The following is a 15,069-nucleotide window of genomic DNA, read 5'->3' on the forward strand; positions in this document are numbered from 1 at the left end:
TGGATAAAAAAAATGGATTTTCTTAGTTTATAGATATAATTATATATCTATTGGGCAGGGGGTTACCTGCCATTGGTAATGGCATAACCAGAAGAGGGGTAGGGGACAAGGTTACAAGCTGGGTAACGCAGCGCATTTGTTTTGGGTACAGAGGCGACAATGGGTGCTAACCCGGCCACCCAACCCAGCGTGTTAGGGGTGGGCCGGCCATAGGTTCGAATCCTGCCACCTTTCTTGTGGATCATCCTGTGGTTACCGGTTGATGGGAATAACAAAACAGAAATTTTGAAATGAGTATGAAATGTCAATATTGACCAAACTATTTACCCTAGGTTAAACTCACTTTCTTGCTTTCACTAAGCCTTCATAAAGGAAGTTTCCTAGATGACTGAATCATGCCTTTCTCCTTGGATCCCAAAGTTGAATGTCTTTCGATGATCCTTCTCTAGGTAAAGGGTGGAAAGTGAAGAGAATCGTGGTGAAGGATAAAGAGAGAGCTTCGTCTATTATTGAATAACGGATTGATGGAGCTCTTGGCATTGCTTTGTTTTTCTCTCCTTTCCTAATAGCGAGTTCTGCTTTAGCGCTCAAAATCTTGGGTATGATTCTTACTTGCTAGCCCTGCCCTTGGCTTTTTTGCTAATAGGGCATTCTATGCCATCTTCATTCCCTTCCTTGCTTCGAGGAGCAGGTCAAATAGTCGAAGAAGGGTATAGGATATTTCATATTCTCGGAATTAGGCATCCCCCCTTGTCTTGATTCTCCTCTTGTCCATCTGAATCTTGAACTAAGACGAATGCGCTTTTTCAAGCTTTTTCCAACCCCTCAAATCACTACCTTTCTTGCAATGGAGTTTGAATTCCCGCTCCATTTAGTAGAGTACTCTAGAATATCGTATTGTAACATCATTGATGGGGAAAGGAAAGAAATTTACATAGTTGAACATCATTGCTAGTCCTCATTATTCCATTTTTGCCTTTCTGTGGGGACACATGAGATGCTATTGTGACGTTATGATATCTTGAGCCAATTACGCATGTGCTTAATAATTCTCCCATAGTGTTGTAATGAAAAATAAAACACATTTTAAGCATTTGTTTTGGGCACCAAAAAGCTCAAGACCGACCATACATGGCTCTGACATACTGCCACAATTTTTCAGGGTCAAGAAATTTCTAATTCCCAAAAAGAGAAAAGAAAAGACAATTATTAAGACAAAAATAGTTTCAAGAAATAAAAAAGGAAATCAAAAGCCAGCTTCTGCCAACTGCCATTCAAAATAAAAAGGCGCACCTTTTTTCCAGTTCAAAAATCAAACTCCCGTGTTATTAATATTATTACCAAAAGCATTTATGAAAAAAAGTAAAATTTAAAAAAAAAAAGTGCGTTGCCAGCTGCCGCTTCCACACCATCCAATTGGGAAACAAGGCCGGTACCAATCCAACGGCCCACATCTCCCCTCCCCCCAACGCAATTATCGCTCCACTACCCCCCAAAAATAACACCCCCCTTTCCCCTTTCCCCTCGAACCTCAAACCTCTCTCCTCTACTTCTTCGCCCTACCAAAAATCACACTATCCTTCTGAGATCTCCAGATCCGATCCCTCCATCGACCAACAATGGCGGCAACCACCCCCTCCCCCCGCGAAGAGAACGTCTACATGGCCAAACTCGCCGAGCAAGCCGAGCGCTACGAGGAGATGGTCGAGTTCGTCGAGAAAGTCTCCGCCTCCGCCGATAAAGAGGAGCTCACCGTCGAGGAGCGCAACCTCCTCTCCGTTGCCTACAAGAACGTCATCGGTGCCCGCCGTGCCTCCTGGCGCATCATCTCCTCCATCGAGCAGAAGGAGGAGAGCCGCGGCAACGACGACCACGTTGCCACGATCCGTGACTACCGATCCAAGATCGAGACCGAGCTCTCCAACATCTGCGACGGCATTCTCAAGCTCCTCGACTCCAGGCTCATCCCCTCCGCTGTCGCCGGCGATTCCAAGGTCTTTTATCTCAAAATGAAGGGCGATTACCACCGTTATCTTGCCGAGTTCAAGACCGGCGCCGAGCGCAAGGAGGCCGCCGAGAGCACCCTCTCCGCCTACAAGGCCGCTCAGGTATCACATTGGCTTAAAGTTTCCTTATTTATTTGATTTAGGGTTTCATTTGCGAATCCAATTAAACTCACTATATGTCAATCTTCTGCATCATCTTGTCGTAAAATTATACTTATGGTTAGTTCAGATGGAACAAATAGCTCAAAGTTTCGTGCAGATTAATCTAATTTCTTTTGGTAAATGCCAAATTGTGTAATAATCTCAACTGATCATTTTGTATGCAATCACTTGAATGGATTGGATTGGTAGACATTGTGGTTAATTACGACGGAACAAATAGATTGCGAATTGTGTTCAGATTTTCCTCATTTTTTAAATTCAGTGCAGAAAATTAAGGATTGGATTATTATACCGTTGATTATGAATCAATTTATTGCTCGATTGTAAATGGATTCTGTGTTTCATGTGTTTCAGGACATTGCCAATGCCGAACTGGCACCAACACACCCAATCCGCCTGGGGTTGGCTCTCAACTTCTCTGTGTTTTACTATGAGATTCTGAACTCTCCCGACCGCGCCTGCAATCTCGCCAAACAGGTGAATGGCTTTGATATTTTATTGATTGTACCACCGTGTCAGATAAGCATAAAATTTAGGAACTTATAACATTGTTTAACTTTGAATTTGATCTGTGACTTCCGCCAGGCTTTTGATGAGGCGATCGCAGAGTTGGACACTCTCGGAGAGGAGTCATACAAGGACAGCACTTTGATAATGCAGCTTCTCCGTGATAACCTGACCCTGTGGACCTCTGACATGCAGGTATTCATATGGATCATATTGATCCTGTCTCTTCTATCCTCCTGCTCTTCTGAGATATTACGAAGACTCATTTTGAATTGTACATGCTCTTGTTTCAGGATGATGCAGCTGACGAGGTTAAAGAAGCAGCAGCACCCAAGCCCACCGAAGAACCAAAGCAGTGAGCAACATTCATTGCTGCAAATTAGGGTTGAGCTTCTCCTCTATATGTTTTTAATAGGAGAAGGTAATCCTGGCTAATTCAAATCCTATTCCGATTCTAGGCATTCTTGTCCTTCCAATTCAATGGTTGACAAACACCGGTCTTTTCTTTTCCTTTATTTTTTTTCTCCTTTTTAATTAGTTTGTTTTTTCAGTTCTGTGTTTTCGAATTGGGATTTGAAATATCTGTCTTGAATTTCCATCATGTTTGATTAATATCGCATATAATTTTATTCGTCATTGATGTCTTTGGGTTATGATTTGTTGTTGTTCATGGAGACTTACATGATTGTGAAGGGATTTTCCCCTTTTTCCTGTGAATGAAAATGGACTTGTTTGATTGGGACACAACACATTCATGGTACCTTTTGATACCATCCACAAATGTTAAGGTTCATATGAATTTAGGCCAAATAATGATTTTGATCCCTGTAGTTCGGGTGACGTTGCATTTTAGTCCACGTAGTTTTAAATTTTACGATTTAAGTCGTGTAGTTTACGAAGTGTAATTAGGGCATGAGTGGTTGCGTGACATATGACCCCAGCATTCTCTTGTTTGAAGGATATAAGTCGTCTTGTATGAATTTGTGGTTTAGTAAAACTACAGTAGTTACTGGCTAAAAAATGGATACATAGACTGGAGGTGAAACTTTACCTAAACTACTAGAACTGAAAGGATTTGTTATCGGTACTCTAAAAAAAGTTGGAGCTGGAGGAGTGTCGGATGAGTTTTTTTGAATTGTCAATGGTAGTTCTCGAACTAAACTAGTAGTTGTGTGCCCGGTTTCGTAGCTCCTATGTCATGAAATAGACAGTGATGCCTGTGGGCTTTGCCTTAATCCGGATCTTCTTTGGATCTTCTTTGCGAGGATCTTGGGTTTGTGAATCATGTTTGTTCACCGTAAATCGTGTAATCAATTTTTGTTAGATACTGTTTGTATTCAATTTTAAATAAAATAATTTCTGACCGTTCGATGTCCGATGAACGGATACGGTTCATGGATCCTCATTCGGCTTGCCTAATAAACAATGTATTAGTTAATAGTTAATCTAATACAATCTGTTGACTTAATCATATCAGATCTTCGATATGTTTAATAATCTTATCGTCATTGATCTTATCTTATCGTCTAAAGCTCGGATTGGGACAACTTATTTAATCTTCAGTCATTCGTCACACTTTTGGGCAATGAAGAGCCATCACGACTCATTTAATATCTAGTCATGTGCACTTAATATTAAGGTGTAGTGGTATTTCTTTTTACATCGAGATGTTTTAGATTCGATTCTTGTTAAAGATGAATTTAAACCATATTATTGATAGTTCATTATGAAGCTCAGTCTGATCCATTCCTTTTGTGTAGATAATATCGTTTGTTTAAAAAAAAAAAAAAAAAAAAATCTAATCATGCTTTTGTAAAAGGGTCTTCCTCTCTGTGGGAAGTGTAAATGAAGCCATCGTGTTTGAAGTTCAACTGTTTCTCTTATGCATTGTATGCATGTTCGAGCAATCAATCAGTTATAGTAATTTGTTATCAATTTCGTCATCTACAAGAGTTGAACCTAATACTTCCCACTTATAAGTGTCAAGTGGTTTTTGTTTGTTTGTTTTGTCAATTAGGGCTAATCTCTTCTTAAGTTAATCATGATTTAGAGATAGACTAGAGGAGCATGCTTGCAGACGCATCATCAAATGTGTACGTGTATCCATCTAAATATTAAATAAGGGTGGTGCTATCTACCCACATATTTTCACTTCTCACACACACCTTTTGTTAACTTTTAGCCTTTGATATTTTTGAATTCATTTGATCTGACAACCGAGGTTGAGAGAGTTGTGTGAGAAATAAAAAGAGGTGTGTGAATAGCACATCCTTGAATAATTGACATACTAAATAATCAATTTTTTTTGTTTAATAGATAATTAAATTTCTGATTTAGAGATTCGCATTAGAGCATTTCCATCCATATGATGAATTTGGATTTAGGAGTGGACTTGTGGCTGTTACTATTCACTTAAATAGTAATTGTCTCGGCTTCTCTTTACCACTATTCCCCCATTGTGAATAATAACTATCATGGCAGTTACTATTCACTTAAATAGTAATTGTCTCGGCTTCTCTTTACCACTTTTCCCCCATTGTGAATAATAACTATCATGGGTGGAGGTGAATGTTGGATTGGATTTGGGACCTAGCCATGGCAAAAAATCATCGATGGACTTGCTCTTACACACAGGCTAAACTCATTGGGGATGTGCCCCATGACCTATGCTCGACATTCACTTGAAGACAGGCTCATAACTCAAATAGTCAAGAACGTTCACTTGTGTGCCTTAAGCAATGTGTTTGTCACCGCCAAACATCTAAACTGTCTACTATGACTCCTTTGTCAATTTGTTTGTACAAAGTTGTAGTTACAGCTTGAAATTATTCATGTATATGCAGCAGCACACACAAAGACTATTGTAGGTTCATTAGTGCTTCAAAATCACAATATAACACGTATATATAATTAATTCGTTAAAAGCACACTAAAAATATCTTTAGTGGCCAAATTCACAACGACCAAAACAAATACTAAACAAAGCCCCGAAATTATGTGTATGTCCAGAGGAATTAGGAATATGTTTGCCAAGGCTATTTTTAATTAAAACACAGCCTGCTTTTCAACATCCCCAAAGCACTTCTTTCGTCCTTAGATCGATCGCAGTGGCTAAATTATCACTAGAGAATCTATTTGCATAGGTCGTCTCCTGGAGAGATTTCTCTCGTGAAACTGATATTAGTCTCAATTGGCGACACTGATAGCATAGATGATTGTAACGTATTTAAATAGTACATGATTCGTCTGTTAAATATTTGTCATGTGGTGAATCAATTTCACGAAGGAATCCTTCCGTCTCATGAGCAATGATTGATGCTTAACTTAATGTCATGTTTTCCGTCTTGTGAGAAATGATTGATGCCTAACTTAATGTCGTGTTTTTTTTTTTGGGGGGGTCAACAACTTAATGTCAATCCGATCATGAACCATGACATTTGAAATTGAAAACAAACAATAGAGTTTGTTGCCCCGTCACTAATCCATGAGTTAATAGCGGAGCATTCCACAAACATATGCAAATGGGTCATCAAAAGTGTACATGTATTGTATCCATCAAAATTTTAAATAATCAAATTTTTTTTTTTACTTCGGTTACCTATGCTCAACATTCGCTCGAAAAGCATTCACCCTTGCACCTTCATCACGCATAGAAGCTGTCTACCATGACTCTTTGGTTAACTTTCGCAATAAAACGCATTTGGTCAATTCGCAATGAAACGTATCGACATGCAGCGAAAAAGAGTAAATTATTAATAAGTTTGGTATGAAATGTAAAAAGAGCTTATAGACTAGGAACTCAAGTCTTGAACGAAACATACTAAGTTGACCAATCAATCGCACGAGGTGAAGAAATGGGCTAAGCCTCACAATAGGCTCTAACAATAATGTGGTCCAAATTCGTCTTTGGCAAAAATCGAACCTAAAACCTCACTTACCAGTGAAAAGGAATAACACTGAACCGTAGTACTAAGTGGCGTCTTGTTTGGCATTTGGTTACTCAGAAAACGGGTATGTGATTCCCTTCCAACTTTTGAAAATACACTAGGGAATCACACAGCCTCTTTCAGTGCATCCAAAGCAGACACAGCCCCTAGAAGGCTAGAAACAATGCACTCCATGGGGCGGGAAAGGAGCACCGCCGCAACGTTGTCTGCCAAAAAAACACTTGTTCATTGAACCTAGTTGCAACATCCAAGAATTAAATTGTCCTCGTCAAACAATAGCATTTGCTCCAAATACAACATATAAAGGTTGTTATCGAGTAATAACAAATTCCTAGGTCTTATAAGATTTTCTGCCAAAAAAATGACAGTTATTGGATGACAAGTTATATGCTTTAGAATTCTCCTCCATACGGGGCAAAGCATACATTTGCTGATTCCGAATATACAAGATATCAAATTAGTGTCACAAAAACATTTCAGAATTCCAAAGCTCCAACGAATGAAATGTGTGCGAACAAAATCCAGAACATATCAGAGATGGCGAATTCTAAGAAGGACGGGGGAGGGGGTAAGTCAAGGCCAAAGAACAAAAGACAAATAAGGGCTACAACAGATGAAAACCAGCGGCAGCGCTAGGGGAAAGTGAAATTATGTCACAAACCAAGAGGTTAACCAGGTTTAGTAGTAACAGGATTTGCCTGCAATGCACTTAAGGGGAATGGAACTATTGTTTGAGAACCTTAGCTAGGTTGTCTAGGTCAGCTTCTCCTATGGCTATTTGAGTTAAGTAGGGAACTCTGCGAACGAACAAGGCCAACTAATGGTGAGTCGAAAAGCATTTGAGGAAGTCTAAGTTATTAAGTTCTTCATTCCCCCATTTCATTTAATTATTTCCTATTGGTTGGTTATACTTATACCTAATCAGCATGACATGTACAAGATCTCCTAGCACACTCCATCTGCAAAATCACACTAGAATCCAAAACCTAGTGTCTACACTAATCACTCACCAATCTTCAACAACTTAATATCCTTAAATTCACTTCAAACCTTAACTTATTAGCTTAGCACTTATCGGGTCCTTCACGACTTAGAACAACATAACTGTTTTTAATTTTTTACATGAACTCCTAGCGTAGTAAGGCTTGACAACAACACCTGGAAGTCTCGTGTTTCCAATTAATACGTTTTATCAACATCCATCACCCAACTGGTCAAAGAAAGGGAATGGCCCTTTTCAACATAAAACAACAAGTTTTGTTTGAACATGAAATTCAAACAATGAGGTGGAGTTTCATCGCATATGCAAATTAGGTGCCAAAAATAGATTGCATCAACTTAGCACCAAAATAGGATGAACATGTTGCCATGTATTGCACAAATCGTGATGATACCTGCAATATCACTCTTTTTTCTATTTGGTTTATTCAAAAGGGGAACTGTCATTGGAACTCCGAAGAAGTCATATACACTCCTCCGTTATAAAACACAAGGATCACTTGATGGAGCGCAAATGGTAACTTTTTGACTATCAGACCATTTTGAAATGCCAATAGCAACTTCCGATTAAAATTCGCAAATATATATGAGCCAGACATGCTTATAGCATCCAATTAGCAAATCGATATGCAGAAAGTTCACAAAACTAAGATAATTAACAACAAAAGAATATTTTAGCAGCACAAATTCTGTATATATAACATTTCTAACCTTTGATTAAACCCCAAATATCCAGATAACAAACAAAGAACAAACCTACATATCTTTCACTCTCATATATCCCATTTACATAACAAAGATAATGCCCTAACTTTAAACGGCGATGGACCGTTTTCCGTCCACCCACCGGTGATTGAATAAACCCCTCAACCCAGAATGTACAAAGTTCATGTCTTTCTTGTCTTTTTTATAAAATTGAAAATTAAAGACCCTAAACCCTAAACGACTGTGTTTTGAAGCTTGACTTACCTGAAGAAACTTTAGAAACTTCTCCACCTAGGGCTTGGTGCAGGCACTGTGGGCGAGAGCGGCAGCTGAGGAAACCCTAATTGATTTGGGGAAAGCAATGGGTACGTGGATCGCGGCGAATTCAAGCACCCGAATGGAAGCGGCGACGGAGGCATAGCGAACTGTGGCTGTGAAGCTGTCGCCGTCGTTGTCTGCGGTTGTTGATTCGCTGATGTACCTATCCCCTGCAGCGGATGCGCAACCTGCTGATTCTGCCGCGGAGACGGCGTCAGATTGGTCCAGCGCGGCGAGACAAGTGGGGCCAGCGGCGAGAATCCCGAGAACTTCTGGTTGTTAGAATCGACGGCTGAGATTGAGTTGTGGAGGTACCGCATGTAGGCTGAGACGGGGGATTCAGCCGCTCCGTGTACGGTTGGGAAAGGAGGGAGGGGAGAGAGAGGGGTTGTGGACCGTCCGATGGAGTTGAAGTGAGCGGCGGCGGATCCCATGGGTGGGATGATTGGATTGCTGGCGTTTGGGGGTGGAGCGGCGCATTCTAGCGAGGGAGGGGGGCGGTTGTTAACCTGAGCGAGGGGGGGAGGGCGGATGCGCTGGAGGCGAGAGCTGATCTGGGGCTTGGGCTGGTGGACGGGCGGCGGCGGGTTAGAGAAGCGGTCGTGGGCGGGAGAGCCGGTGAGCTTCTGAACGACGTCGCGGAAGTCATTTTTGTTGATGTTGTAGACCGGCGGCTGGTGCTGCTGCTGTTGGGGAGGAAGAGGAAGTGGAGGAGGAGGAGGAGGCGGTGGGTTTTCAAAGTTGGGTTTTTTGAGGAAGGTGTTTTGGGTGTTGGTGGTGGTGGGTTTTGAGATCTTGTGGGAGAGCTTGTTGAGGTGTTTGAGGTAATTGTCCCTGGTGGTGGTCGTGTTGAAGCTTCCTCCGCCACCGCCACTACCACTGGAAGCGGCAGTAGTGTGAGCAGCTGAATCAGTAGTTGAAGAGGGACAGCTTTTATCCATAACAAAAAACAACACAAAATTACATACAAACGCAGCAGACTCTCTCTCTCTCTCTCTCTCTCTCTCTCTCTCCCCCTCCCTCCTCTGTGTGGTCTGAGTAGATCTGAAAATATCTGGGGTGGCGGAGGAGCGGGGTTTTTGGTCGGAGAGTGGTGGGGAATGGGAAATGAGGATAATGTTCTGAGGGGGGGCAGGCAGTCGACGAGTAGGGACAAGTCTGGACTGGACCGTATATTATTTATATGGAATTAGAAAAAGAAAAAAAAAGTTTTTATTTTTTTAGGAAAATTAAAAATAAAGGAAAAAGGAATTAAGAAAAAGAAAATAAAAGAAATGATTTTTATGGTCCCAAGTCGAGAACAAAAAAGAAGCAATTAACAAATGTGTGTGTGTCTCTCTCTTTGGTCTCTTTCTTCACTTAAAAGAAGAGAAGGGACACGACCCGTAATGCAAGCCAAGCATCTCTCGACCTTTGATCTCACTTATCTTTCTCAAAATTATTCTTCTGCTAATTAGTAATTACAAAACGCTGGTTTAGTCGTATCACAAAGTTTTTTAAAAAAAATCAACCTATAATGTTTACTTCTAGTTACATTGCTAGTCATGCAAGCGAGATTAAATTTTTTTTTTTTTTATGGGAAACAATTTTTAGTTTTTATACGTTGTAAATTGCTTTATGATGTTACATTATTAAAGTTTTTAGACAGTAAAAACAGACACAATTCCAAATAGGAAGATTTTTAATGCAATTATATAATTTCCTTAGTACAAAATAATCCCTTTTTTGGTTTTTTTTTTTTACCACCTTTTGATGAATAATAATCCCTACTAAATACTAAATAGAGATAATAACACCTGCAGATTTGTTTGGTGGGGATTAAACATTTGTTGTGTAATGACATGGCATATGTATTTAATGGTGGTGGGTATTTTTCAACTTACGAAAATAAATAAATGTTAGCATTTTGGAACTAGAAATTTTCTCATCTGGTCAAAATTTCTGTTACACTTGCCTTATCAACATGCCAAATGTTACACCCAAAATTTCAAATTAATTTAGATCCCATGTTGGGAATGAGTTCAACACTATCCTAACGTTCATATTCATACTTGAAATTTTACCGTAATGATAAACTCATTTCAAAAAATTTCTTCCATCATCCTCATTTTGTATCTTCCCTAAAAAAACAACTCAAAACCCCTTCATTAAAATACCCGTAATTGACCCTAAAAATCTAGAGAGTTTTAACGAAACATTCATGGTACCGTTCACTTTTAACGAAAATAACATTTTTACTCTAAAAAGTCACTCATGGTACTATTCACTTACAACACATTTTTGTCATTTTGATTAAACTCGAAGTTTTCAAACCATTTTCATTAGTTTTCCTAAAAATCTATGGGATAATACTATTAACCAAGTATTCAAATACATCAAGATATTCGTTTAAATTTTTTTACACCTCCCGCCTTCCATGAAGTCTTTATGGAATTTGATCATTTACAGGATGAGACGGTTTAAAAATTTTGGAGCATGTATGACATACATTATTGAATTTAACGACTAAACGTAATAGGACTGCATACTATACATTTATTCTTTTTCAAATAAAGAAAAATTAAGCGAGATTAACTATTTAGCAATAACTACATGCGAGTCACCTACCCTTCCCCAAAAAGATAAAAACCATTACACTCAAAAACCACCCGGCGAAGTGTGTGTGTCATTGAGTTTTATGATTTGAACTATTATTCTTGTGCAAACTATTACGGTCAAACAAAATCTAAAGCTCTTTACATGATAAGGGTGTTGTGACCCGTTGCCACTTATTCCATCATGCAATTTGTACGGTAAAGAGAACACGTTTTTCAATCAAGGGTGGGGTATGCATGTAAAGTTAGTCCAACATTCCTTCACTTTTTTCTACTTTTTTTTTTATCAAAACGAAGAATCGTCAAATATACAGACGGTTTTCAACTACGACTGTCTTAAGTTTTTTTCTTACTTAAAAAGGGAATAACTCAGTGGCAGATTATAATTATAGGAAAACTAATGAGATTATAATTATAGAAAAACTAATGAAATAGTTTGAAATTTTTGAGTTTTAACGATAAGTACAAAATAAAGGGTAAAGTAAATAGTACCAAGATTGATTTTTTAATGTTAAAATGTGATTTTTCGTTAAAATGAACAGTACTGAAAGTTTTTTTATTAAAGTTTCCTATAATTATTTATTCTTTCGAAGCTTAAAAGAAGCTAGTTAATAATTATATTTTATTTGTGATCACAACCAATTATATTTACAATCTACAAGAACCCACCTCATTTTTTTTCCCTTTAAAATGTTGATGTTTGCACTTTGCTACTAGGCCGTTTGTCATGGTTATGACCCTATGTAAGTTAACGTTACACATGCATAGGTGGATTGTCAACCATGGATTGTCAATTGGTGGTACCAAATGCTATGACGGTGCAACCTTAAATGATTAGTCTGGTGAAAATTATTTCTAAGAGCTTTTTATGTTGTCTTGTGGCATTAGTCTCATGGAAATATCGGGATATTATCGATATCGATAAAAATTGAATAAAAACCACGAAAATTGTAAGAAAAACTTGGAAATTTTTATTGAAACTTTGCAAGATGTTTATTTAGTTAATTATCTATTAGTTTATCATAAAAAAAAATTGGAAGGAAATGCATTGCATGATGGATTTAACTAATTTAAGTTGATTATATAGCGAGCTGGCAAACATTGTAAGTGTAGAAAATATGTAGTAATTAATTAAAGAAGTTTAAACACACCATAATCATTTATATATAATGAATTAGTAAAATATTTTACACTTCATACATTGCATGGTAAAATACATGAGTGACTTAGTACCACATAGAGTTCCTATCAAGGTCTAAAATATCGATGATATCGGAAATATCGATAGTTCAAAAACACGGAAATTTCGATGGAAATATCGGAATAATATCGATATTTTAGACCTTAATCATGACTGTAGGTCTAAGTTTGGTAGGGAGGTTAGAAAAATCATTTTTTAAAAATTATTTTCACGTCCCTAAACTATCGTACAAGTTTGTATAAGAACTGTAGACGGCATGGACTATATTACTAGTAAACCATTACCCCACATGTTTTAATGAAGACTTGTATTGGATAACTTGACAATAATCTAACATGTTTAATTTTTGTTAATTCGTCAATAGTTGCTGCTTAGCACTAGTGGCGAAACCATAAATTATTAGCAGGAGGGCCGGAATTTAATAAAGGGTAAAAGGTTTCAAAAGAATTTAGACAACCATTCAAGGTCTACAAGAAGGTTAGCCAATATTTCATCAAACTCAGTAACCTCATTTTATCGAGAACTATCTAAAATATTCAAGGAGCATCTGGACTAATCAGAATAGTCAAAGGAGAACTTGGAGTACTCGGAATATTCAAATGAGGATTTGCAATAACCGTATTTGAAGGAGGATACAAGTGTCATTTCTTTTAGTATCGTTCCATTACGTAATGTATAATGAGGAAGGTCCAAAAAACGCTAAACGCTAGTCAAGCGGCGGGCTGAAACCTAACGCCTAGAGCCTAAACGGAGCCTTCATTTATTATACCATATAAATAAAGGGAACTGTTATCAGCACTCAAAAAATCTCATTCTACACTCCTCACAAGCGTAATTTTCTTACTAATTATACAAAGTTTGGAGTGCAAAATGAGATTTTTGAAGTGTCAATAACAATTCCCTAAATAAATGCATATTTATTATATAACATAATATATATATTGAAAAATTCTCCTTAGTACTTTGGTAAATCATCTAATGGTATGAGATAAAAGTTCAAGTGATTACGAGTTCGTGATGCATTATGAAATATATTTTGAATCTCATATGAATTTATTTTATATTGTATATGTGTGACTTGCAACTTATATAAAACAATGTTCTAAAAAATGCCCTAGGCGATGGTAAGCTGATGCGTTTTCTTGCAAATCGGTTGGAAAAATCAGATGGGCTATAAGTGGCCTAGGCGGGGCTAGGCGGTTTTTTTTAATGAAATTAAAAAAAAAATTAAAAAAAAATCCTATCTAAGTCTAAGGCAATCTCCAACCGAAGGGGCCAGAGAGCCAAAGGGCCGAAAATAGCCCGAAAACAGTCTCCAACCGAGGGCTAGGCCAGAGGGCTCTAGAATCTGGGAGGGCCCCACGGGATCTTCTTAATTTTTGTTATTCCTGTCAGTTCTAACCGACATGAATAAGTGTAACGGCTAGCAGAATATTATTAATTACTATTTGTGTCGGTTATAACCGACACTAATAGTAATTTGAATTGCACATAGTGTCGGTTATAACCGACACGAATAGTATGAACAACTTTGAATCCAACGGCTGGCACCAGTTACCGTTGGATTTAAATATATATATATATATATATATTTTTTTTTTTAGGTTTATTGGGCCTTTTTTTTTTAAAAAAATTCTATTTTTTTTCCTATAAATACCTAAACCATTCATTAACCATTCTCACAAAATTTTCACCATTTCAATTCTCATATTTTCTTTCCTCTTTCAAAAATCTATCCTTCAATTTTTTCGATAATTTTCAAACTTATATTTTACAAAATTTGGTTCATATTTTTTTTCGTATAACTTTTATTTTACAGAATTTTACAAAATTTATTATTTAAATTGTAGTTTTTAAATAATAAATTATGTTTGGCTCTCGGTTGGAGACAGTTTTTTGTGACAGGGCTATAACGAGCCCTCTGGCCCTCTGGCCCTCGGTTAGAGATGGAGGCAAATATGGCTCTATACTGTTCATTAAAATATTAATATCTTGGAGAATCTTGGAGGGCCAGATGGCTAAAACGAGTCATCTGGCTAGCCCTCGGTTGGAGATGGCCTAAGTGGTTTAAAATTGTGAACTTGTTGTACATTTGTTATCCTACAATACTTCTCACTATGGTTATATGGCATATAGGTCACATCCCAACCCGGGTCCACCACATCCCGGGCCCGTTCCACCATCGTAGCACGATATTGTCCGCTTTGAGCTTACCATTCCCTCACAATTTTGTTTTTGGGAACTCACAAGCAACTTCCCAGTGGGACACCCATTATGGGAGTGCTCTGGCCTCCTTCTCGCTTAACTTCGGAGTTCCGACGGAACCCGATGCCAGTGAGCTCCCAAAATGCCTCATGTTAGGTAGGGATGGAAATATACATTTAAAGATCACTCCCCTGGGCGATGTGGGATGTTACAATATATGCTTAATGTGTTTTTAAAATTTGGACTTGTTGGATACTCTTTTTGCATTTTATCATTTTTTTAATTATCTTATCCATGGATTTCATACAAATATAATTTTTTGTAAGTGTCAATATGCACTTATTTACAAGATATACAAGAAATTTACTTAAATCCGCCTGGACCCCGCCTAGCGTTTTTTAGAACCTTGATATAAAACAAAAGAA

General features: G+C 38.0%; 2 protein-coding genes across 2 annotated transcripts; one reads left to right on the plus strand and one right to left on the minus strand.

The window, feature by feature from the left end:
- The first annotated feature begins 1,281 nt into the window (after window positions 1–1,281).
- On the plus strand, window positions 1,282–3,311 carry LOC103448635 (14-3-3-like protein). The gene is made up of 4 exons (XM_008387900.4): window positions 1,282–2,108; window positions 2,523–2,645; window positions 2,754–2,870; window positions 2,969–3,311. Exons 1-4 carry the CDS (start codon window positions 1,620–1,622, stop codon window positions 3,032–3,034), a joined length of 795 nt encoding a protein of 264 aa, XP_008386122.1. The 5' UTR covers window positions 1,282–1,619; the 3' UTR covers window positions 3,035–3,311.
- A 4,982-nt stretch (window positions 3,312–8,293) lies between these two features.
- Window positions 8,294–9,973, minus strand: LOC103448634 (VQ motif-containing protein 9). The gene has a single exon (XM_008387899.3). It carries the CDS (start codon window positions 9,583–9,585, stop codon window positions 8,602–8,604), a length of 984 nt encoding a protein of 327 aa, XP_008386121.1. The 5' UTR covers window positions 9,586–9,973; the 3' UTR covers window positions 8,294–8,601.
- Between the last annotated feature and the right edge of the window lie 5,096 nt (window positions 9,974–15,069).

The sequence above is a fragment of the Malus domestica genome, chromosome 08 (assembly GCF_042453785.1).
Source record: "Malus domestica chromosome 08, GDT2T_hap1".
Taxonomy (NCBI): Eukaryota; Viridiplantae; Streptophyta; class Magnoliopsida; order Rosales; family Rosaceae; genus Malus; species Malus domestica.